General features: G+C 39.9%; 2 protein-coding genes across 3 annotated transcripts in view; both read left to right on the forward strand.

Moving 5' to 3' along the window:
• LOC111953554 (integrin beta-1) overlaps positions 1-6,409 on the forward strand; it is a 38,262-nt gene extending 31,853 nt beyond the window's left edge. Inside the window, exons 16-17 of one of the 2 annotated variants that reach the window (XM_023972921.2) lie at positions 4,079-4,156; positions 4,786-6,409. In XM_023972921.2, the coding sequence (XP_023828689.1) occupies positions 4,079-4,156 (78 nt within the window). In that variant the 3' untranslated portion in view covers positions 4,786-6,409. The remainder of the gene's footprint in view (positions 1-4,078; positions 4,157-4,785) is intronic. The other variant, XM_023972922.2, reaches the window with a different exon arrangement.
• A 244-nt stretch (positions 6,410-6,653) lies between these two features.
• On the forward strand, positions 6,654-23,720 carry LOC111953555 (ras-related protein Rab-18). The gene is made up of 7 exons (XM_023972924.2): positions 6,654-6,849; positions 9,572-9,627; positions 14,151-14,212; positions 14,637-14,709; positions 15,441-15,559; positions 20,218-20,284; positions 21,033-23,720. The coding sequence occupies exons 1-7, from the start codon at positions 6,782-6,784 to the stop codon at positions 21,203-21,205; spliced, it is 618 nt and encodes a 205-aa protein (XP_023828692.1). The 5' UTR covers positions 6,654-6,781; the 3' UTR covers positions 21,206-23,720.
• Positions 23,721-26,279: the final 2,559 nt, after the last annotated feature.

Raw genomic sequence — 26,279 nt, forward strand, 5'->3', positions numbered from 1 at the left:
AATAATAGTGAAGATATCAAAACTATGAAAGAACACATATGGAATCATGTAGTAAGCAAACAAGTGTTAAACAAATGAAAATGTTAGTTATGAGATTATTCCAAGTAGCCACCCTTTGCCTTGATGACAGCTTTGCCTACTGTTGGCATTCTCTCACCCAGCTTCATGAGGGATGCTTTTCCAACAGTCTTGAAGGAGTTCCCACACATGCAGAGCACTTGTTGGCTACTTTTCCTTCACTCGGTCCAACTCATCCCAAATCATCTCAATTGGGTTGAGGTCGGGTGATTGTGGGGGCCAGGTCACATGATGCAGTACTCCATCACTCTCCTTATTGGTCAAATAACCCTTACACAGCCTGGTGGTGTTTTTGGGGTCATTAACCTGTTGAAAAACAAATGATAGTCCCACTAAGCGCAAACCAGATGGCGTATCGCTGCAGAATGCTGTGGTAGCCATGCTGGTTAATTGTACCTTGAATTCTAAATAAAATCACTGACAGTGTCACCAGCCAAGCACGATCACACCACCTCCTCCATGCAGAGATCATCCATTCACCTACTCTGCGTCAGACACGGCGGTTGGAACCAAAAATCTCAAATTTGGACTCGTCAGACCAAAGGACAGATTTCCACCGGTCTAATGTCCATTACTCGTGTTTCTTGGCCCAAGCAAGTCTCTTCTTATTGGTGTCCTTTAGTAGTGGTTTCTTTGCAGCAAATTGTCCATGTAGGCCTGATTCACTCAGTCTCCTCTGAACAGTTGATGTTGAGATTTGTCTGTTAATTGAACTCTATTAAGCATTTAAGCTGCAATCTGAGGTGCAGTTAACTAATGAACGTATCCTCTGCAGCAGAGGTAACTCTGGGTCTTCCTTTGCAGTGGCAGTCCTCATGAGAGCCAGTTTCATCATAGCGCTTGATGGTTTTTGCGACTGCGCTTGAAGAAACTTTCAAAGTTCTTGAATTGTTCCGAATTGACAGACCTTCATGTCTTAAAGTAATGATGGACTGTCGTTTCTCTTTCCTTATTTGAGCTCTTCTTGCCATAATATGGACTTGGTATTTTACCAAATAGGGCTATCTTCTGTATACCACCCCTACCTTGTCACAAAATAACTGATTGGCCCAAACGCATTAAGAAGGAAAGAAATTCCACAAATTAACTTTAAACAAGGCACACCTGTTAATTGAAATGCATTCCAGGTGACTACCTCATGAAGCTGGTTGAGAGAATGCCAAGAGTGTGCAAAGCTATCATCAAGGCAAAGGGTGGCTACTTTGAAAAATCTCATATGTTTTTGATTTGTTTTACACTTTTTTGGTTACTACACGTTTCCATATGTGTTATTTTATAGTATTTATGAGTTCTTCACTTATTCTACAATTTAGAAAATAGTAAAAAATAAAGAAACCTTTCAATGAGTAGGTGTGTTCAAACTTGACTGGTACTGTACATCTGTCTTTTCCTGGGAGTTGCTACAGAAGCCTAGTTTGGTTGGTGTTCTGCTGCCATCTAGTGTCGTGTTAAACACACAGCAGGTAGAGGTTAAATTCCGGACAGCAGGGTGGTATTCATTAGGCACTGTTAGATTCTGGGATAAACTTGGAACATTGTTATACTCAGAAATGTAGTATCTGAGGAGTGAAAGACTGGTTTTTACATCAGAAGTTAATGGTTATCTGTAGGAGCCAGGTGGCTTTGGAATGTGTCGGGTGGACGTGAGGAAGTCACAGGACTGCTATAGGGAATACGGATGGACATCTGTGGATTAGGCAAATGAGGGGTTGAGGTCAGGTCAGATCCCCTTAAGAGAAATGATGGTTTATTACCCTATTACTTCGTCTTCCTGTCGAACCATAATAGATGTAAGGATTGGAGAGAAGGAGGAGTGCCTAAAATTGGAGTGTATATATACTTGTGGTGGTGGAAACATGTTTTGTCTAATGCAGCTGTATTGATCCTCTGGGAAAAATTAAACTTGGTTAAGCGTTGAGTTTTTTACTCTGAGAATTAGAACCTAACAGCACCAAATGTAAGAAAACAGACAGAATACTACATGGAATAGTCTGTAAGAAACACTCATTCCTTTTCCAATGCAAAGCATTTTGCTACTATATGCCCTAATGAATGTGACCCAGGATTTCCAAAATGCTTGATGATTCAGCACGTCCTAATTACTCTTTCAGACCAGCCACATGTGAGAGCTTCTCTGGTGAAATGGGTAGGGCACTGAGGCTTCTAGACCCTCTCATTATGGTACATAGAGAAGACCTCAGACATCAATGACTGTATGAGAGCGCAGTCTGACCTGACTTGTATACATATACAGTTGAAGTCAGAAGTTTACCTTAGCCAAATACATTTCAACTCAGTTTCACAATTCCTGACATTTAATCCTTGTAAAAGGTGTGAAATGTCAGAATAATAGTAGAGAATTATTTAAGCTTTTATTTCTTTCATGCCATTCCCAGTGGGTCAGAAGTTTACACTCAATTAGTATTTGGTAGCATTGCCTTTTAAATTGTTTCACTTGGGTCAAACGTTTCAGGTAGCCTTCCACAAGCTTCCCACAATAAGTTGGGTGAATTTTGGCCCATTCCTCCTGACAGAGCTGGTGTAACTGAGTCAGGCTTGTAGGCCTCCTTGCTCGCACACACTTTTTCAGTTCTGCCCACAAATTTTCTATAGGATTGAGGTCAGGGCTTTGTGATGACCACTCATACCTTGACTTTGTTGTCCTTAAGCCATTTTTCCAAGTATGCTTGGGGTCATTGTCCAGTTGGAAGACCCAATTGCAACCAAGCTTTAACTTCCTGACTGATGTCTTGATGTTGCTTCAATATATCCACATAATTTTCCTGCCTCATGATGCCATCTATTTTGTGAAGTGCACCAGTCCCTCCTGCAGTAAAGCACCCAAACAACAATGTCCTCTGGATGGTGTTCTTCAGCTTGCAAGCATCCCCCTTTTTCCTCCAAACATAATGATATGGCCAAACAGTTCTATTTTTGTTTCATCAGACCAGAGGACATTTCTCCAAAAATTATGATCTTTGTCCCCATGTGCAGTTGCAAACCGTAGTCTGGCTTTTTTATGGCAGTTTTGGAGCAGTGGCTTCTTCCTTGCTGAGCGGCCTTTCAGGTTATGTTGATTATAAGACTCGTTTTACTGTGGATATAGATACTTTTGTACCGGTTTCCTCCAGCATCTTCACAAGGTCCTTTGCTGTTGTTCTGGGATTGTTTTGCACTTTTCGCACCAAAGTACGTTCGTCTCTAGGAGACAGAACGCGCCTCCTTCCTGAGCGGTACGACGGCTGCGTTGTCCCATGGTGTTTATACTTGCGTACTATTGTTTGTACAGATGAACGTTGTACCTTCAGGTGTTTGGAAATTGCTCCCACGGATGAACCAGACTTGTGGAGGTCTACAATTTATTTTTCTGAGGTCTTGGCTGATTTCTTTTGATTTTCCCATGATGTGAAGCAAAAAGGCACTGAGTTTGAAGGTAGGCCTTGCAATACATCCACAGGTACACCTCGAATTGACTCAAATGATGTCAATTAGCCTATCAGAAGTTTCTAAAGCCATGACATCATTTTCGGGAATTTTCCAAGCTGTTTAAAGGCACAGTCAACTTAGTGCATGTAAACTTCTGACCCACTGGGATTGTGAAATAATCTGTCTGTAAACAATTCTTGGGAAAATTACTTGTGTCATGCACAAAGTAGATGTCCTAACTACTTGCCAAAACTATAGTTTGTTAACAAGGAATTTGTGGAGTGGTTGAAAAATGAGTTTTAATGACTCCAACCTAAGTGTATGTAAACTTCCGACTTCAACTGTATAAAGGGAATCTTCCCAGCACTCTTAGATGATTCTCAACTTCTGAGCCTCTGATCCCGATGTAGAAATACTCCTTTCTCTAGGGATTCATGTTTTTTTTTAACCTCTTTTCCATATATCATTGTTTCATTCCTTCTCATCTGTCTTTACCCATGATTTCATTCTGTCTGTTTCTCTTCGGTTGTTTTTTCCTGTTCTGAAATGTCTGTCCCACTCTCTCTGCCCATAGCAAGAGAATCCTATATATAAGAGCCCTATTAATAAGTTCCAGAATCCAATCTATGGACGTAAAGCTGCGGTTCTATAAGTTGGTATTTACTTTCTCTCTCTCGTCTGTTTTCCTGCATGGGTTTCCTGTTTGCTTTATTTGTGTGTTTCTTTGTGTTTGTCAACGTACTGTAAGCTGTCACTATTTCATCAATCTCAATATTTCTGGCTTTCATTTGGTCACTCTTTGGGCCAAGTAAGTCAGTTGAGGAAACTGTACAGAAAGATCCACATGATGGTATATTAAAACCAACAATAAACCCATATACTGTAAACTGTCCCCTCTGTTAAGTTTGACTAGAGGTAAGTACTGTAACAGGTCATCACATGTAAGCCTATTACACTTCAGTTTAACCACAGTATGTACATTGTGTCATATCTGAAGCTATGATTGAAATGGCATGTTGTGTCTGAGACGTTTGTTGATATTTATATAACAGTGTTACCTGGATGACAACACACGAATGCTCACTCAAAATGACCATATGATGGCATGATCTTTCCAAAGAATGCTTGACAATGATTTGATATTCTAAATGGGCCCGGATTTTGCTGTGGGTTTTTTTCCTCATAAATTGCAACTCTTGTCTTATGACTAACATGTTACATATATAATGACTGTAAATTACAATTCTAACGTTTTCTTCTTGTTTCTCTTGTGCCTTCCAGGGAGAAAATCCCATCTACAAGAGTGCTGTTACGACGGTGGTCAACCCCAAATATGAAGGCAAATGATGGAGTTTCAGTTCTCCCAGAACAACACTGTATGCAAATATAGTTCTAGGGCATGAGAGGTATACGGTTGGGTGGGGTTAATTTTTGTCTTTGGTCATTTCTTCTTCTTGTCGCTTCAGTATTATAACGTTACATTTGGCCACTACATGTGGTCTTCTTACTAACAGTTTATTTTCTATGCAATCATTGTCTTTTAAAATGTACAGTTAGTTCTTATGTGTATATACTTTAAAGGTGCTTTTTTATTTCTTGAAGAATTGGTTAGAAATAAGGATTTTGCCACGGGACTGGTATGGGCCATGGGTTGTGTCTTTCAGAGACCATACCCATATGGGCACAGAGAGTGCTCTCTTTCTCTTCATGGACTTGTTATTATTTTGCCAGTGAGTGTCAGGCAGCACCTGAGACTAAAGCATACCAATATTTTGCATTGTGGCTGTGAAGTATTTTTTTCAACCATAGGGTACATATGTAGTAAACATTGATTTTGCCTTGCAATAGACTAGCATCCTGTTCAGGGGGTGTACTTGTACATCAACCTGCCTCACACTACAGAAACAGGAGATGTGCTCTTGTCATATGGGCCGTTCTGGCTCAGACAGGGCTACATACTTATTAATTTGGATAAATGAGTCATCCATCAAGCCTGATTGCAAGAATCTGGATTCATRATTTGGGGTAGTTTTTAAAGATCACATCAATTACATTCATTGTCAATCATTGAATGATTCTAACATAGTCATCAGGTAACATGTGCATCCCAAATGGCACCCAATTCTGTTTATAGCGTGCTACTTTTGACCAACACCCTATAGGCCCCCTGGTCAAAAGTAGTGCACTACATGGAAAATAAGGTGCTACATTTGGGACGCATTCCATCTAAGGTGTGCAGATGTGCTAAGAACTAATACATGGGAAGCATTGATGTTTGGATGTTAAAGGTTATTGCACTATTGATGAGAACAGGTTTTGCCTTGCAAAAGGACTGAAAAGATAAATGAATGATTTCATAAAACTGTCATAAACAGGCTATTTTAAAGGGATTGAAAACCACTTGTATTAATGGGATAAAGAAATGTAAATCACTTAATTACATAATCAATTGACATGCATTTGTGACAAAATTAGAAGTTTCATTTATTTTTAGTATACTTTAGTTTTATTCTATAATATTTCAGTATTCAACCTCAGGTCCTTTTCTGTACTCATTACTAGCAAAGCCAAATATCTGCCTTCTTTGCAAAGCCTTATTCCATGTGTTTCATGTTGATCAATGTTAAACAAATTGTAAACTTTGTTCTGAAGACATACTGATTGATACAAGTTAGCTTGTTTTAATCTGTTGTTTCCCCCTTTTGAAATTATTGGGCTGGGGTAACCCCTCATCTGCAGTGATTGTGTAAAATCAGTATTAAGTGAAAGGCTTCTTGGAATTGTTTTAAAATACAAAAACTCCTCAATACCACATCTTGTTTTTAAAGTGCCTTTTATTTCAATACTATGTTAACTTTTCCCAATGCTGTTTCTGAATTTATTTATTAAATAAGTACCTAAATGATATGGAATGCTTATTTTAGCTTTGCTACATTAGTTCTAGAAAGAGGAGGCATGGTTTGATCAAAGATACTTGTAACTAGCTCCTGCCTCTGGTTTTATTATGGGGAGCCATAGTTTGATGGAAAATGTATTAAAAAAAAAATTAACAAGAAATACATCACATTTTGCCTGTTAATCAACTATATTGTTAAGAAAAGCAGTTTGATACGTAACTTTGAAAAGAAGAGAACTCGCTCAACATTGTACCGGAAGTCTACCAAGGAAACCGGAAGTGCTGGTTGTCTTATCATTCAGCTCCCCGGCTGACAAACAACACTTCTGGGTTGTATTTTACAGCTACCCGTTGAATTGAAACTATACATAGGATAGGAAGATGGAAGACGACGTTTTGACAACACTGAAAATATTAATAATTGGAGAAAGTGGCGTTGGGAAGTCCAGGTAAGAAAGCTACAGTAACCAACTGACGTTAGCTCTACAACAACTTCACTTAGCTAACTGTTAGCTGGGACGATTAGCTAGGAGCTATTGTTGTCTCGTTTAAAAACATGCCCAATAATTAAATGTCAATATTGTCAGATAAGCAGAACTTGTCAACAAAGCAAAAACTCATGTATATTAGGGGACCACAGCGAACAGGCTAAGGTAACACAGTTGGTTGCTATGCCACATCAGCTAGCTAACAATGTTTGCTAGCTTGCTGCGTGGAACGTTGTGTTTAAGTGGAGAACAATTAGGGTGGCTGTAATTACATATTTTCACACAGTTTGCCAAAACAAATGCATTGATCTACCTTCAGTAGTCACATCAGTAAGTGATTTCACTTATTAGAAGTGTCAGCGAAGTGATAAACCCTGCCTCGTGACAGCAGAGTTTAGCTATGTGTCCTGAGTGAGTGATACAAATGCTTATGTGAAGACCAATGCCTTAGCATAGCTAAAGAGTTTGGCAAACTCAACTGAGAATAATGTTAATGGATYCTATGTTGGCACCATATGTTCCAAGAAAAAAAATTAAAAGTAGAATGTTATTATTATGCACTGGTTGGTGCCAACGTGGAGTATATTGTAGTTACCAAGCTGTATATCTCTGGCTCTTAGACTGCTAGAAAGAATTCTGGTATGTCTGAGTAATGTTAGTTCTTGAAAACTCTCCCTACAGCTCTCAGCCATTAGCTTCGCCCACGACTGCCTCATGTGATCTACAATCCCGATATTGTTTTTTTTATGTTGAGAAACCTCATTAATCATAGCTTGCGATATGGCTCAGCGAGAAAGAATCCTTAAAATTAAAAAGATACACTTACTGTAGCGGTTTTGCACAGATCCATACATCTCTGGGTGCCTCCAGCCACTGAAACTACACTTCTGCTACTCTTCCCGAGTTACGCTTACACACGGGTGTTAAGAGCATGCAAGATAGCTAATTAGCACAGGTGGTCGCCTCGTCTTCCATCTGTTTTCCATAAACAAGCACTGTAACATGGAGATATGGCCATGTGAGACCAAAATGGTGTGTATCAATTCAACCCTTTTTTCATCTTGCTATAATGAAAGATGAGGATCTTAACAAAAAACTCCCTCCTACAAAAGATGCCTTCATCCAATGATTCTAACATGCTGACCAGACCGCGCGCGCATGTTGATTTTGTCCACCCACACCAGATGCGATCAGGACACGCAGGTTGAAATATCAAAACTCTGAACCAAATATATTAATTTGGGGACAGGTCGAAAAACATGAAACATGTATGGCAATTTAGCTAGCTTGCTGTTGCTAGCTAATTTGTCCAGGGATATAAACATTGGGTTGTTATTTTACCTGAAATGCAGAAGGTCCTCTACTCCGACAATTAATCCACAGATAAACTGAGTTCGTTTCTAGTAATCTCTCCTTCAGGCTTCTTCTTTGGACCTTATATGGAGGTTTGCAACCAACTTTAAGGTGCACTATCAACTGGACTGGGGTGTGGACCTCAGTTCATTTTTCAATTACCCACATGGGTATATGCTACTAAAAACCAATGAGGAGATGGCACCGTGATGACTACTGCACCCAGTAGTCAGATGTCATTTTCATTCAATGCCTTTGGTCCAGACCAGACAGCCTTAATTTTCTCGAAATAATGAAATAAATTTGTTTAATTAAAGAAACGACCCAACGGTAGAGTGAAACTAGATATTCCTTCCACCTGACTGGTGAGGGAGGGTTTACTGCCTATCAGACAATGAAATTCTATGATTTCAGTAAACAGTCCTCTTTGTTTTTTTGTTAAATAATGTTAAGTTAACATGCCATTTCTTGATGAGGATACAGTAAGTCTAACTATTGGTATGAGCAATGTAGGCCAAGGCTAGTGTTTCACTAATGATCTCATTCTCTATTTCCTCCCCTCTGCCTAGGTCTTCAAATCATTAGAAATATCCCTAGCAGAGAAGAGGTTTCATTCTACCAGACAAATTGGCCTGTTGCACTGCTATTGTGCTATTATTTAGGCTAACCGCATTGCTACTGAGGTATCAGGCTACTGAGACATAAAACAATGATCAGTCATTGTTCTGACATTCTATCTGATGAAGCAATTTCTTATGAATATGGATGAAGGAAATTAGAGTATGGTTGAATAAGAATATTTGAGCATTAGGCTATTTTCTGTGTTTGGGTTGACTGGAAATAAGAAGGATTAGCTACATCATTAGCCCTGTGATTCAGTTCCTAGCACTTGATTAGTGACTCACAACTGAACACTGACCCTCTGACCATGCAGCAAGTAGTGATGTAATCTGATGTCTGGTTGTTGTTGTGCTGAATATGTAGGCCTTTGTTCTCATGTCCAATCATTTTGCAATAAATAGACCTGGGGGGGGGTGACAACAACTCCATTTAGCTCCCCAGGGCAGGGCTGATTTTCATTTAGCGATATCTAGGCAAATTGGAAACCAAACACAATACCAGTAAATAATACCAGTAAAAGTTTCCTTGGCTATTTGACTTTGTGGCGTTTGCCCTCATTTCAAATGTGTTATGTAGGCCTACGCTAAAAACTCTGTATAAGTGTTGACTCGCATGTCAAAATAAATATTTTCTAAGTATCGGCCARAGAAGAGACATGGTAAGGTTTCATCAAGTTCCCTGTTAATGTCTTTTGTTTCTTTTTTTGCAGTCTTCTCTTGAGATTCACAGATGACACATTTGACCCAGAATTAGCAGCAACAATAGGTAAGTAATTTCTTACTGTATGAAGAAAAAATAAGTTGGGTTGCCTAAAAGTTAAATAAAGAATATATAACTTGTACTCACTAACTAGTATTCTGAACCAAAAGCATAGATAATATCACAACTATTTGAAATGTAATACTCTCTAAATTCAACAAAATGAATTTGAGATACAACCCGGTCTACAGTGAATGAGTAATTCATCTAATGGTGAAATACATGGTTTGGGAAAAGGATAATTCTTTCTTTCCTTCACGTATCTGGAAATTATATCAGAGTAGCAAAATGTATTTAAACATTAGACTCTTCAAAGACACCCCTATTATTATTTTCAGGTAGCCTTCAGATGGTTAACAGCCAGGAGTGACTTAGTGGAAGAAGTGCAAGACAGGCAAAACATTCATAGAGCTATTGATTACTACTGGGGTGGGGTGACATAAAAACATTTTTTTTTTTTTTTTTTTACTATAATGTGATTTCTCTGAAGATATTCAGACTGCACAATGTAGTCTTTGTTGAAACAACCATACATGCCTGTGGATTCTTAGAGAGGTAGGCATGCCTCACTCCTATTTTACTTGGCCAACTTATTAAATTTGCCAAACAGATGTCCCCATAGAAGTCTAGCTACGCTACTCCCCACATTGACACAAGTCCCTTGTGATTTGTTGCTGAAAACCACTCAATTCCTGCTTATTCCTGCCTCTATTTTTATAAAGCAGGGGTGTCAAACTCATTTAATGGAGAGCCCAGGTTTTTGTTTTTCCTTTCAATTAAGCCCTAGACAACCAGGTGTGGGGAGTTCCTTGCTAATTAGTGACCTTAATTCATCAATCAAGTACAAGGGAGGAGTGAAAACCCGCAGAGACACTGCCGTCCGTAGAATGAGTTTGACAGCTGTGGTATAAAGCAACAGGGTCATTCCATGTCATTTCATCAAGCATGACACCTGCCATCTGATTGTTCTGAAATCACTTCTGTAGTTTAGATAAGATTAGCATTCCTGCAACATTACTTTGATGAAATATAATTTGATCTCTGAGAAATTAAGCTAATTGATTGCACCCAAATTGGCCATTTTAATTTAGAGGATTCATATAATATCCAATAAATATAGTACCTAACATCCGATTTGGACCAAGAGTTAGACATGAGGAATCTAAATAAGTTGTCATAAGCCACCAACGATCTCCCCACACCAATCCCACCCCAACAACAAGTATATGGTATCAGTTCTCTATGTCTGACTAGTAGTATGGGAGCTTCGGCTCACAGTATTGTTTCTTCCTCCTATGTAATGTATAACCAGTGAATTTGGTGATGTTTTTTTCCCCTGTTCAGAGAAATGAGTCATTGAAGTTGAAATGTTTATCTCAGCCTACGTCATTACCTGTTTCTGACCACTAGATGGTGCTGTTCCGGGTTGGTTTTTAACAACCCCCCCCAACGTTAAAGGGATAGTTCACCCAAATAAAAAATATTATATTAGTTTCCTTACCCTGTAAGCAGTCTCTGGACTAGGTATGACAGTAATCCATGCTTTGGTTTTGTTTTCCACTGTTTAAAATGAAAATCATCCTTAACTATCTAAAAAATGTATCTAAAAAAAAAATGGTGGTTGTATTTGCCCCCCAGTTTGAGAGAAAAATATATATAAAATAAAAACACCAGTTATTTAAATTTTGGAAATCTGTTCCCAAGTATTCCCACGAATAATAGAGAGACACGTGATCGTATACAAATGTAAGGTTTGAAATTATCATGTTTTTGTCAATTGTTATTATATCTGGTTGTGATTCTTGGTGTGAAATTGCAGTCTATAAATTATTTGTAATTATGAATTTTATAAATTAAAATGGACAATCAAATTAAAGTGCAATCAATTAGCTTAATTTCTCAGATCAAATTATATTTAATCAAAATAATGTTGCAGGGATGCTAATCTTATCTAACAAAATAAACTATTTCAGAACAATCAGAGATGGTGGGTGTCGAAACCCAACAGTTCACTATAAACGTGTCAAAATCTGTCATTGGCATAAACATTCCGAGGTCTCTGTAGACATCTTACTTGAGAGTTGCTCTAATTTTGTAGCAGCATGTTAAATAAGTCTGTATTGGAACACATGGTTTGTATTGCCCCTTGGACATTAAATAGAGCCAACCTCCCTATTATTCAACAACTACTATGGTGATGAGAGATTCAGATGAATATCTCATAAATAGCCTAAAAGCAGAACCTCAGACACTGTTTGTCTGTAATCTATTAACCTGGGGAAAATACTTGGCACTGACTTGGTGCCTTTGTTCACTATGTTCACTATGTTTAGGGCCATATAAAATCTGCATTGCGGACAGAATCCAGACATTAAAACGGAATTCAACAATATAATTTTTTTTATTGAACTCACTTGAAAATCAACTAAATCTATTAGAATTTATTAGAAATGCATTAATTTGTCAAGTTAATCATAGGACAAGAACAAAATACATCAGTGACTTGTATTTTCTTGCAACTTTCTGAAACGGCACAGGAAATCCACTATCTGTGTATGTGTGCGGTGCTAATGATATCCTTCTGGTAGAGATGGAAAGGCTTTCCCATTAACCTTCTCAATTGGAATGTTAACTTCAAAGTAGCTAATGCCTACCTGTCAGAATGATGATATGATTTTTTTCATCAATCCAGTGGGCATTTGTTTTGCAAACCAATTACCTGAGTGCTACAGAAACATTGTTGTGAACTTGCCTAGATGGCCAGCATCCCGAAGTCTCCTCTTCACTGTTGACGTTGAGACTGGTGTTTTGCGGGTACTATATAATGAAGCTGCCAGTTGAGGACTTGTGAGGCGTCTGTTTCTTAAACTAGGCATTCTAAAGTACTTGCTCAGTTGTGCACCGGGGCCACCCACTCCTCTTTCTATTCTGGTTAGAGCCAGTTTGCGCTGTTCTGTGAAGGGAGTAGTACACAGCGTTGTACGAGATCTTCAGTTTCTTGGCAATTTCTCGCATGGAATAGCCTTCATTTCTCAGAACAAGAATAAACTGACGAGTTTCAGAAGAAAGTTCCTTGTTTCTGGCCATTTTGAGCCTGTAATTGAACCCACAAATGCTGATGCTCCAGATACACAACTAGTCTAAAGAGGGACAGTGTTATTGCTTCTTTAATCAGCACGACAGTTTTCAGCTGTGCTAGCATAATTGCAAAAGGGTTTTCTGATTTGAAAAATCAGTTGGTTCCAGCTAAAATGGTAATTTAGAACATTAACATGTCTAAACTGTATTTCTGATAAATGTTATTTTAATCGACAAATATGCTTTTCTTTCAAAAAACAGGGACATTTCTTTGTGTGTGTGTGTGTGTGTGTGTGTGTGTGTGTGTGTGTGTGTGTGTGTGTGTGTGTGTGTGTGTGTGTGTGTGTGTGTGTGTGTGTGTGTGTGTGTGTGTGTGTGTGTGTGTGTGTGTGTGTGTGTGAGATATATATACACACTCACTTAGAAATGTCCCTGTCTCAATATATATATATATTTTTTAAATATAATTTCCTTTATTATTTTAACCATCCCCTAATTGGAGTAAACTAATGGACAACAACACTTAGGCATCTACTTCCAGCTTATACACTACATACATTTTACGGACACAGTATATTTTACAATATGCTGTGTGAGTAAAATGTACATAGTATGGTGAGTTATTGTTGGGTTGATGATATATCAATCAGATGCTGCATCATGGCACTTGGTGAACTGCTGTAGTTTGTGCTAAACACCACGGCCTGTTAGCCGGCAGGACTGTTTAGTGTAAATTGTCAGTTGCTCGGTGCGCTACGCGACTGGCGACAGAAGTGGAGCAACCCTGCTGGGCTCGGAGAAGAACGAGGAGCCATGATTGACAACCTCCTGGGTCGTGGAGTGTAGGAAAATGGGAGGCTGATGTCCTCCCCCCCTCTCTGTTTTGGATCTTGTCTGGGGCCTGGTCCAGACAGAAACAACTCCATCCAAATGATATGTTTTTCTTGATAAATCTTTCAGTGTGTGCTAAAACTACGTCCAGCCAAACGCTTCATGCTATGTGCGCTGAAAGAAGCCATAGAATAGATTTACTCATCGAGTGTGACGAGCACAGCACTGTTATTTTATGTAAATGTATTTCTCGTGCCGAACAGAGGGGATTTTAAAGAATGAATCATTACACTTCTGAGCGATGTCACATGTGGAGTTTTTTTTAAATTGAAAGCTGCTGTATTTGTTTGATTTTTACATATTAAACCACATATTCCCTGTGTAGTTTTAAATCAGGACTCGCATCATAATTTAAGTGCACAAAGTTGAAACCCTGTCTTGACTAGTGGAAGGGTTAGTTTTAGTTCAGACACATATTGTGTGGTATGTAGGCCTATGAATGTTTTTGACCATTCATTTTAAATGAATCACATATCATCATACTTCTTCTTGATTCATATTCTTGGCGTATATGACTTGTGTGATGAATCATCTGTGATATTTTGTGTGTGTTCATGCAGGCGTTGATTTCAAAGTGAAGACCATTTCAGTGGATGGGAACAAGGCAAAGTTGGCAATATGGGTATGTATTCTTCTGTCCTCTGAACTTAGAAATTCAGACTCGTAAGGAGCTGGTTTGGGATGCACATTCAATTGTATTGTTGTTGACAGTTCTACCTCCTAGGTATGTGTGTTCAGTCAAATAAATATCACATTGCTGAATTCCCATTCCTTCCGCTTAAAATGTTGTTCACTAAATGTCCACAAGATAGCGATCATGTACAGCATTCTGAGGACCAACCATCAATGATAAATGGCAGTCAAATGTATCTCTATGCTTTAGTCCTGGTCCTGCATCACTTGTTATGCTTCTGTCCTAGTCACACCACCATATCTTCCTCCCCATGTGTCCAGAGCATGATAGCTGAGAGGGTTATGGTTGTGTTTTGATGTGCCCAGAGCTGTTATGGTCCAGACTCAAGAGCTGTAATGGTTGTGTTTTGCAGGACACGGCTGGCCAGGAGCGTTTCCGAACCCTGACGCCTAGTTACTACCGGGGCGCTCAGGGAGTCATCCTGGGTGAGCAAACAACTTCATAATTCAGACGCTTTAGACGCAGTCAGCCACTGTTGGTCCGGACAGCCACCATAAAGACAGTGATGGATTTTCATCCTGTCCTCTTCCTTACTCTCTGGAACAGACTTTACTACTCTTAATGCTAAAGCAGACATCCTCCAAAGCACACGATGTGTGGAGGCTATGATATAGTGGTTAACACCACGGGTGAAGTAGATCTCCCATTCGAAATGAAAGTAGGTATCTTTTTCCTCATCATAGAGTTGCACAATGCCCAGGTTTTCCAGAAATCATGTTTGAAAATTCCCGGTATCAGGAGGGCAAGTTAGCAGGAAATCTAGGAATCCTCCAACCAGGATTTCTGAAAAACTGGAATTTGGGTAAAGTTACTGGGATTTTGCAACCCTACCTCATCATTTCAGTTCCTATTAAGACCAGGACCAGTGTTGTAACTCACTATGTTGATACACAGGTCAGGTAGGGCTGTGACGGTCATGAAATTATGGGGAACGGTAATTGGATGACAGTAATTGGCCAGCCCGTCTTCAGTCAGCTGTTCGTTCCCCAACAGTTATGGCGGTGCCAGCAGATTCTGGTGTTTTTATATGTTGGGTTATTGTGGAACATGGTTTGAAAGGTCCAATGGCCCCCCTCAGTGACAGTATGTCCTGCAGCCTTCTGGTGACAGAAGAAATCAAATGTTTCTGATTGAGCATCTCTTATCTCTCCCTCAGTGTATGACGTAACACGACGGGATACTTTCACCAAGCTGGACAACTGGCTCAATGAGCTGGAGACGTACTGTACAAGGAATGACCTCGTCAAGATGCTGGTTGGGAATAAAATTGATAAGGTGTGTGTGTGTGTGTGTGTGTGTGTGTGTGTGTGTGTGTGTGTGTGTGTGTGTGTGTGTGTGTGTGTGTGTGTGTGTGTGTGTGTGTGTGTGTGGTATCCAGTGCCTTGCCAAAGTATTCACCCCCCTTGGCGTTTTTCCTATTTTGTTGCATTACAACCTGTATTTTAAATAGATTTTTATTTGGATTTCATGTAATGGACATAAACAAAATAGTTCAAATTGGTGATATGACATTTTTTTGTTTTGTTTTTTAAATTTTAAATGTATTCACCCCCTTGCTATGAAGCCCCTAAATAAGATCTGGTACAACCAATTACCTTCAGAAGTCGCATAATGAATTAAATAAAGTCCACCTGTGTGCAATCTAAGTGTCACATGATCTCAGTGTGTATATATATACACCTGTTCTGAAAGGCACCAGAGTCTGCAACCACACTCGGCAGCTCTCCAAACAGGTCAGGGACAAAGTTGTGGAGAAGTACAGATCAGGGTTGGATTATAAAAAAATATCCCAAACTTTGAACATCCCACGGAGCACCATTTAAATCCGTTATTAAACAATTGAATGAATGTAGCACCACAACAAACCTGCCAAGAGAGGGCCGCCCACCAAAACTCACAGACCAGGCAAGGAGGGCATTAATCGGAGAGGCAAAAAAGAGACCAAAGATAACCCTGAAGGAACTGCAAAGCTCCACAGCGGAGATCGGAGTATCTGCCCATAGGACCACTTTAAGCCGTACACTTCACAGAGCTGGGCTTTACGGAAGAGTGTCTAGAAAAAAAAGCCATTGCTTAAAGAAGAAAATAAGGAAACACGTTTGGTGTTCGCCAAAAGGCATGTGGGAGACTCCCCAGACATATGGAAGAAGGCACTCTGGTCAGATGAGACTAAAATGTAGCTTTTTGGCCATCAAGGAAAACTCTATGTCTGGCACAAACCCAACACCCACACCTCTCATCACCCCAAGAACAACATCCCCACAGTGAAGCATGGTGGTGGCAGCATCATGCTGTGGGGATGTTTTTCGTAGGCAGGGACTGGAAAACTGGTCAGAATTGAAGGAATGATGGATGGAGCTAAATACAGGGAGATTCTTGAGGGAAACCTGTTTCAGTGTTCTAGAGATGTGAGACTATTACGGAGGTTCACCTTCCAGCAGGACAATGACCCTAAGCATACAGCTCAAGCAACACTCGAGTAGTTTATGGCCTAGTCAAAGCCCAGCCCTCAATCCAATTGAGAATCTATGGTATGACTTAAAGATTGCTGTACACCAGAAGGAACCCATCTAACTTGAAGGAGCTGAAACAGTTTTGCCTTGAAGAATGGGCAAAAATCCCAGTGGCTAGATGTGCCAAGCTTATAGAGACTTATCCCAAGAGATTTGCAGCTGTAATTGCTGCAAAAGGTGGCTCTACAAAGTATTGTCTATGGGGGGGTGAATAGTTATAACCCATAACCTGGGTTATGCACGCTCAAGTTTTCAGTTTTTTTGTCTTATTTCTTGTTTGTTTCACCAAAAAATATTTTGCATCATTAAAGTGGTAGGCATATTGTGTAAATCAAGTGATCCAAACCCCKAAAAAATCTATTTTAATTCCAGGTTGTAAGGCAACAAAATAGGAAAAATGCCACGGGGGGTGAATACTTTTGTGTGTGTGGATTTAAACGCAACAATTTAAAATATTTTACAGTTACACTTCATAGAAGGAAATCAGTCAATTGAAATAAATAAATTAGGCCCTCGTCTATGGATTTCACATGACTGGGCAGGCCATGGGTCGGCCTGCGAGGGCATAGGCCCACTCACTGGGGAGCCAGGCCGAGCTAATCAGAATGAGTTTTTCCCCACAAAAGGGCTTTATTTTACAGGCAGAAATATTCCTCAACACCCCTGGCTTGGATACACGTACAATTATCTAAAACTACATTGGATTCGGTTTATGGTAGAGAAATGAACATTAAATTCTCTGGCCATACCTCTGTCGGACATTACTGCAGTCAGCATGCCAATTGCACACTCCCTCAACTTGAGACATCTGTGGCATTGTGTTGTGTGGCAAAACTGCACATTTTAGAGTGGCCTTTTGTTGTCACCAGCACAAGGTGCACCTGTGTTATGATCATGCTGTTTAATCCATTTTGATTATCTTAGCAAAGGAGAAACGCTCACTAAAAGGGAGGTAAATTAATTTGTGTACAGAATTTGAGCGAAATAAGCTTTTTGTGCATATGGAACATTTATTTCAGCTCATGGAAAAATAGGAACAACACATTACATGTATTTTTATATTTTTGTTAAGTATACAGTTTGTCAGATCAGAGTGGTCTGGAATCAGGGAGAAATGTGTTAGTTTATAATTTACAGGTAACAAGGGATTCCGTCCTCAGAATGACAACACATACTTTATTTCATACATTATACAATTTGTGGAATGTTTTCTATTTAAGTATGAGGGTAACACTTTACATTAAGTTTTGATTTTATACCTGTGTAGTAATCCAGTAAATACTACAATAACAACTAGGGATGCACGATATATCGGTGAACATATCGGAATCGGCCAATATTAGCTAAAAATGTCACAATCGGTATCGGCCCGATGTTAAAAGCCGATGTCAACGCTACCGTGCATACATATATAACGTTGGTACATGACGTAATGACGCCACGTACATTTTTTCTTAACCTAGCTCAGAATGTCTGCTGTGTGGATCGAGCAGTCATTTGAAAGAGTAAGAAAATTTCAGCGAGACCACTCATAGGTGAAATCCATTAAAGCCAAGATAATGGAATTCCTTGCCCTTGACAATCAACCGTTATCTGTCGTGGGTAATGTTGGCTTCCGCTGACTGGTCAAGCACCGGTACACACTACCAAGTGTGCTATTTTTCAGATGTTGCCCTACCGGAGTTACACAGTAATAGCGTCACTGCTATAAGCTTCACGACATACATACTATGGAACACCGTTTGGGTCTTTGCGTGTCAAAAAAGATACAGTAGCACTGTCAACTGTACAAAAACGTCTGCAAACACTGGCCAGAAACGATGTGTTTACAATACCGCGTTGGTAATAAAGCATCATTTGTTCGACCGCATCTTCTTGAGCAGCTAGCTTTAGCTTAGTACATAGCTAGCACCAATACAACCAGCCTGAAAACAATGACCAGTAGAAACTGCAGTCATTTTCATTATTCTTAGCAATTCCTTGTGACAAAGTATTAGCTAGGTGGCCACTTGTTGTTCGCCTATTGAAATTGAACTTCAGTTCATGAAAATAAATAGCTAGCCAGCTACTTAACCCTGTTGCCCAAAGTTAAGGTTATAAACGGCCAGCTAACTTCATCTGGCTAGTGAGGCTCGACCGGACTGTGTTATGTGTTGTGAAGCTAGCCACAAGGATTAGGCCCAATAGTGGACTTTTGCGGATTGCCTTCAAAATAAAAGTATGCCATTGACAGTAATGCAAATGAATACAAATAGTAGAATTATGCCATACTTTTATTTTAAAGGCTAACCGCAAAGTCCACTATTGTGGCTAATCCTTATTGTGGCTCGCTTCACATAGATGGGTCCGACCACCATTAATCAAATAAGAACTGTCTTATAAAATAGGGTTATTTTAGAGGACACCTACATGTATAGTTAGCTAGCTAACTATAGCTACTGAAACAGATTATGTCGTGTTGCTATGTTTTTGGGGAAGAACTACAATGTTTGCATTTTTTTAAATGACCAGCACTGTTGGTGCGCGAGACAACTTTACCAGCATTATAGCATATGTATCGATAAATTGTTGTGCCAAATGAAATACAAGTGTAATCATTGCTTGTTTATTTTATTTATTTACTATGACAGCCCGAATGACGCTGGGCCAATTGTGCGTCGCCCTATGGGACTCCCAATCACGAGCAGGATGTGATACAGCCTGGATTCAAACCAGGGACTATAGTGACGCCTCTTGCACTGAGATGCAGTGCCTTAGACCGCTGCATCCATGTGTGTGTGTTAACTATTTAACTGTACTAGAATGCTTAGAAGGCTGGAAGAAAATATAGATCGGTATCAGTTTTTTTGGGGCAAGGAAAATATCGACTATCGGTATCGGCCAAAATTGTCATATCGGTGCATCACTAATAACATTGTTACTACATGGGTGTGTTACCAATTTGAGCTGGAATGTATTGTTAATAATATTACCTCCCCCATCCAGTTGTGTCCCATTTAAACTGAACTGAGAGAAGAGGTCTTAGTGTGTATGTCCTCATCATATTTTAACACAGCCCAAGCCCATGTGGCCCACAGCAGTGTTTTTAAAAATGTTCACATGTTCCACCAACTGTTTTCTCTGGGTTTAGTTCCATAAGTTTGTGTTCTTTTAAACATGTAATTACATTGAAATGTATCCTGCTGCCTCTGTTGTATTCATGTCATGCTCATCTTCCACCATTATATGTCCTTGGTTGTTGTTGTTGTCTACTCAAGTTATTACTACAGGGTCATCATTTACAGTACTGTGTAGTACTAGCCTTTGTCTGTGGGACTGACTGGACTACTATGTTTCCTGTATTCCCAGCCCAGTCATATTCCCCATAGCTGACAGGTATGCCGGACAGACCTCATAAAAYATGACTATTCTTTGTTTTAGGAAAACCACGAACTAGACAGGAACGAAGGCCTGAAGTTTGCAAGAAAACATTCCATGCTGTTTATAGGTAAGCCAGGAGCTGAGAAGATTCCCCTCTCTTCTCGCCTCTCGGACTGACCCGGGGCATGAGTTATCGTTATGCAGGGGAATCTGCTTTTTGGATATCTCTCATACTTGTATTGAAATGTTTGCCTAGTTCTATTTTTAACTCTTTTTTTTGTCCTCTGTCTAACATTGTTTCACGGCTGTTTTAGAGATACGGCTGTTTTAGTAACCGCGTCAACTACTTGTTTTCTCTCCACTTTAAGAAACAATAATGTTGACCTCTTTCCCAACAAGTAAGACAACAAACTATTGTATAAACTATTTGTCCATGTCTTCGCTATTCCATTCAGCAATCAGAACAGAAATAAGTTCTACCAATCAAGAGTTTACGGCTATTTGAGTAACCGCAAACTTTTAATATTTTTTTTTATTTTAGCTAAAATAACTTCCTGATGTTGAAATTATCCAATTATAGCACAGGGGAGCACATTTCTAATTAAGCGATAAGAGTCTGTGCTCTGTCATGAATATAGTCACGGGTAAATGGTGTTGTTGGGCCCTATGCACAGGGGAGGCACACAAAGAATCTTCAGGAAAATTACACATTCTGGTTTCAGTATATTTTCAGCGTCTTGCGTTGCGGCTGCAGCTGTGGAGTTCAGTAGCTAGATGAGATGAAGAAGCAGCCAGTCACTGGCAGTTGTCTGTATCCTTTATTTCTCCTCTCACACTCTCTTTTTCTGTCTCTATCTCTRTCTCGTGTGGGCCAGAGGCCAGTGCGAAGACGCGAGATGGGGTGCAGTGTGCGTTTGAGGAACTGGTTGAGAAGATCATCCAAACCCCGGGACTGTGGGAGAGCGAGACGCAGGGCCGAGGAGTCCAGCTGGGCAGGCAAGACCAGGCTGCAGGGGGTAGCTGTGGGGGCTACTGCTCCCTGGTGTAGACAACACATACTCACATACATATACAAAAATCACATACACACACACACTTGAAAGACACCCTACCAAACACTAGTGGCTGATGTCCTTTGAAGAGGACTATGAAGGCTATGGTATTCAGACTATTTCCCCCATCAGCCCCTGAGGTGTGGTGTGAAGCAAGGCTGCTCCTGACCAGCACCCTAAGCTTCCTGGCTGTGATCATTCATAGGGACATTGCTGTTTGCACACTTCCTGGTATCATGGCTATAATGCTATTTATAAGTCGTCTTCCCTGTGTTTCATTCTGTCTGTCTTTTTGTCCACTGACAGGAATGGAGAAAATTAATGAGTGTATGATTTGGTAATGAATAGTGAGGAAAAAACACAATACCATCAATAGCACATGTGGGTATTATGCTTATTTAGCAAGGATCATTTTTTTATCACCTGTTCTCAATCACGTTTCTTTACAAATGTTCTTTGCCCTCCCCTCTTTGTAGATTCCCCCTATTTTCTCTCCCTTAGCACTTTGTTCCTCTTAGCAAGGCAAGCACAACTAGTGTGTGTTGGCTGCAGAGCTGATTCTCCGGTGTATCTGCCCTGTGTGATCATGCAACCTTTGTCATCCTCCAGTGCTCACTCTCCTAACAGCTCTGTTTTTTATAGTCTTATCAGCCCAAGTCGTCTTGTATTCCCTTTCACCACTCAGTCCCACATAATGAGTCTCTCTTTTGTCCACAAACCTATTTTGTTCAAAAGTAAGTTACCAAGTTTTTCTACTTTTATTGACATGGACTCCAAACCTTCAGCGTGTTTTTGAAGGGTTTATAAATCAAACAGATTGGCAGGCACCGGGGGGTGGCTTTCTATTGTGTGTGTTATGAAAAAGGAACTAAACGAACGAACACTGCTGTTTTCTTTCTAGTTGTTCTAATAGCCTGTTTGGTCACAGCCCATCTGCCACTCAGACAGATGATATTAGTAATATCAACGCTATAGCTTAGCTTCAGCTTTTCTTAATTCATCCCTATGTGGGGAAGAAAATACAAAAGGAAAAGTGTTTTATATTAAAGAATACAATGAGTCATATGGGTGTTTCCATTGAAATCTGAAATTAAAGAGGCTTAAACCCTGTACAAATGGTTTTTGCAGAGTTCTCTTTCTCCATTTATACTGTTCAATCCAACTCCAAACAAAATGCATTTTGATTCATTTCTATATTTCCTGCGCTTTTATTATAATTTCCACACTGTGCCATGCAGGATGATATGGGYAAAAAATATAGGCCCAGTTAATTGGTGAACTGTTGGAGTGATGGAAATGTAATGATTATTCTAATTCTATAGTTGGAATATAGTGGGCAGCACCTTGAATACATTGTTTGACATGACGAATGAATAAATCAGAGGAATTATTTTTGACAGGCTAGGAACCCAAGTGTTGGTCAGTGTTTCCAGGTGACCCTAATTAAATGTTACATAACATGTTTTCTAACTTAATGTAGCTAGCTAGCCAACATATTCATGCTTCGACCTATTCTTCTCTGATAAGATACCGTTAGCAACTAACACAAATTATTTTAGCAACACCTTGCTAAGAAAATACAAACTAGTAGGTAGTAGTTTGCAGACAGGAAGGTACACAAAGTAATAGTGTATAGAACGCTTGTGGAAAGCAGCATGTCAAGCAACTGCTCTCTTAAGTGATGGGGCTTGGCTTAGTGTGGTTAGCGGCATGCAGCAGATGGAGAGAGACAACTCAAGTAGAAAATGGAGTAAATTATACGAGCCGGAGTTAACAAACCAAACATAGAAATACCGTTATAGAAGGTAAAGTAAATACTCAAACTGGTAAGTGCATCAATACCGGTATTAAGTAAAATACGGTATACCGCCCAGCCCTACCTGAGTGCCAGAATGTGTTTGGGAAATGTAGGTTTGGGTGGCCATACCTATGTCCTATATTTGGGGCAGGAGTGACACAGATGCCTTTACAGTACATCTAATCAGAATATAATTATTTCTCATCCGTAATTGCATGAGAATACTTATTTTATTCATGTTTAGTCTGGGAATGACTTGCAGAGACATTTGGTTTGTGTCCCAAATGGCTCCCTATTGCCTATATAGTGCACTACTTTTGACCAAGCTGGTCTAAAGTAGCGCTCTATATAGGGAATAGGGTTCTATTTTGGACACAATCTTGAACTGTATGAACCACACTTACACAACACTAGTTAGATTTACCTGCATCCAGAACCTTCCAAACAGGTTTATAGAGTATACTCCATTGGGATATTATATGGTCTATTTGTCCTGAACTAATGTCTGCTTTATGATTGAATCAGACTAATTCTTGTACTCTGTTCTGTTATTTTTTTGATTATGTGACAGCATATAATCACATTGTAAATGAATGTGTGTATTTAGGAATTCTATGAAAAATAATTCCTGTATGGATTGTACAATTTTAATGTATCCATATTACAATTTTAAAACCACCCTATGTATTAAGTGAATAAAATGCTTTTTAAAGAATTCTGAAGTTAATGCTTATTCCTGCCCGAGCTAAGGAGCCTTCGCCTATTGTAAAACAAAGCGCCAGATCCTATTAACTTAATATAAATCTTCACACAGTAATTGTACTTCACCTCATCCAAGAAGTCTTCGTGGAAAACGACCTAGACTACTTACCATGTTGGACTTGGAAATGTCATAATTTGGTGAGAGGAAGTTTTTATTTTTCTTGCCTGTTTCATTTTTTCAGAATTTGAATTCCTCAGTTTTATAGATACGGAATGGAGACGTAGATACGTAGACGTGTGTTTGTTTAAAAAACTGTCCAAGGACTCTTCCGTTGGCTCCCAGGCCTGTGATGTATCTAAATCATCTTTTGGGCAGAAGTTCAGGAAACAGCACTACGGCAATAACTCTTTTACCCTGGTGCAGTGGGTTTGACTGGGATGTGCATCATTCCTGTGTGATTATGAAAGGGCTGGCAGAACTGACCGCTACCCGCGAACCTCCGTTCTCCTCACCGCTCAGCAAAGGCAGTTAGTCTCAAAATATGTCTCAGTCAAACACCAACACAGACCTACGACATAACGGAATGTCTGTAGCATCAACAGAGACCTAGCCCGTACATAATGTAGCATTCATCTTATCCTCAACCTAAATATCTGCTTTATTACACAGAATAGAGGTTGCCAAGGCAGGCACTGCTAAATTCCAAATAGAAGGCACATTTTGTCCCAGAGGGTGCTCACCCACCACCAACCTCAAATCCCAGACCTGAGTTCAAATAGTATCTGTTTCCAAAAATGCAAACCCTGTCCATCTTCCACTCTCCAGGCAGACCTCAATCAATTGCTCAAAGTATCTAAAAACAAAATATATTTGAGCGCTATTAAAGAAGAAAGGGTCTAAACCATCTGACCCAGATATTTTGGGGGGGTCAAGTTTAACGAGCTCCTTTAGCACCTTGGACTCAGTGACCGCCTGCAGGGAGAAACTTTGTAGCGGGCAGGGGAAAAGGAGGGAGGAGCATCAGGGCTAGTCGCATTAGAAGGGGTGGGAGTTGAGATGTTGGACCGGCAAGGAGACATGGCTGAGTCAAATAGGAATCCTGACATAATGAAGTGCTGATTAAAGAGCTCAGCCATGTGCTCCTTGTCAGTAATAACTACATCATCAACATTAAGAGACATGAGGAGTGTTTATTCTCCAAGTCTTTTACCATTTTCCAGAACTTCTTGGGGTTAGACCCACAGAGATAGAACTGCTCCTTGAAGTAACTAACTTTGGCCTTCCCGGATAGCCTGAGTGCACTTATTTCTCTTTTGCCTGAAGTAGAGCCAGTCAGCCTGAGTATGCGTGTGCCGAGCATTTCGCCAAATGGAATTCTTGAGGTGGAGTATCTCTGCCAGATCACGGTCGAACCAGCAGCTGAACCTGTTTCTTTTGGGGTTGTGTTTGTTAACAATACCTCTGAAAACATCAAAAAAGAAGGTCCAAGCATCTTCAAACTGATTCTATACCAATTTACAGAGGCCAGGTCATGAAGGAAGGCTTGCTCATTAAAGTTTTTTAGCAAGCGTCTATGGCCAATCAGGACATGCCATTACGAACACAGGCTGTAAAACAGTGATCACTAAGGTCATTAACTAAAACATCAGACTGATACCTATCAGGATTATTTGTGAGGATAACATCAAGGAGAGTAGGCTTTTTTAGTGTTTTGGAGTCATACCTTGTGGGATTGGTAATAATCTGAGAAATATTTAGGGAGTCCCATTGCTTTAGGACTTTTTCAYGTGATTTAAGCATTTCACAGTTTAGGTCACCTAGCAGGACAAAGTCAGACTTGGTGTAAGGGGCCAGGAGAGAGCTTAGGGCATTTAGGGTACAGGCCGGTGCTGATGGTAGACAATAACACCCAGCAACAGTCAACAAATAGCTATTTGAAAGTTTAATGCTTAAAACCAGAAAATCGAATTGTTTGGGGACAGACTTGGTGGAGACAACCAAGCACTGAAGGTGTTCCTTGGTAAAGATTGCCCCTCCACCACCTTTGGAAGATCTGTCTTGCCGAAAAAGATTATAACCTGAAAGGTTAACATCAGTGTTCAAAACACTCTTTCTTAACCTCGTCTCAGTAATGACCAACGCATCTGGATTGGAGCTGTGAACCCACACTTTCAATTYAACAATTTTAGGTAATAAGCTTCTAGTGTTAACATGCAGAAAGCCCAGGCTTTTACAAGAGCTGAAATCAGTGAAGCAGATATCAGAGAACATCAGAATTGGCGCTAGCAACAGTAAATGGGCCAGGATGTACATGCACATTTCCAGATATCATCAGTAGTAATACAAGCAGTGCACGACAGAGGACAGGGAGAGCTCTGCAATGTTGATTTATGACATTTGAATGTGCATTAGATGGCAACAAGATCATATTGTACAGTAATTTCATCAGGTAACATGAATAGAAAAACGGCGAGAGATGGTTAGAATTGGATGGGAGGCCAAGAGTCCCTGTAACCAATAGAGAGTCAGAGTCCCGAGTGTGGGAAGAAACAGTCTGTCCCACGGTTTG

This window comes from Salvelinus sp. IW2-2015, linkage group LG27, assembly GCF_002910315.2.
Source record: "Salvelinus sp. IW2-2015 linkage group LG27, ASM291031v2, whole genome shotgun sequence".
Taxonomy (NCBI): Eukaryota; Metazoa; Chordata; class Actinopteri; order Salmoniformes; family Salmonidae; genus Salvelinus; species Salvelinus sp. IW2-2015.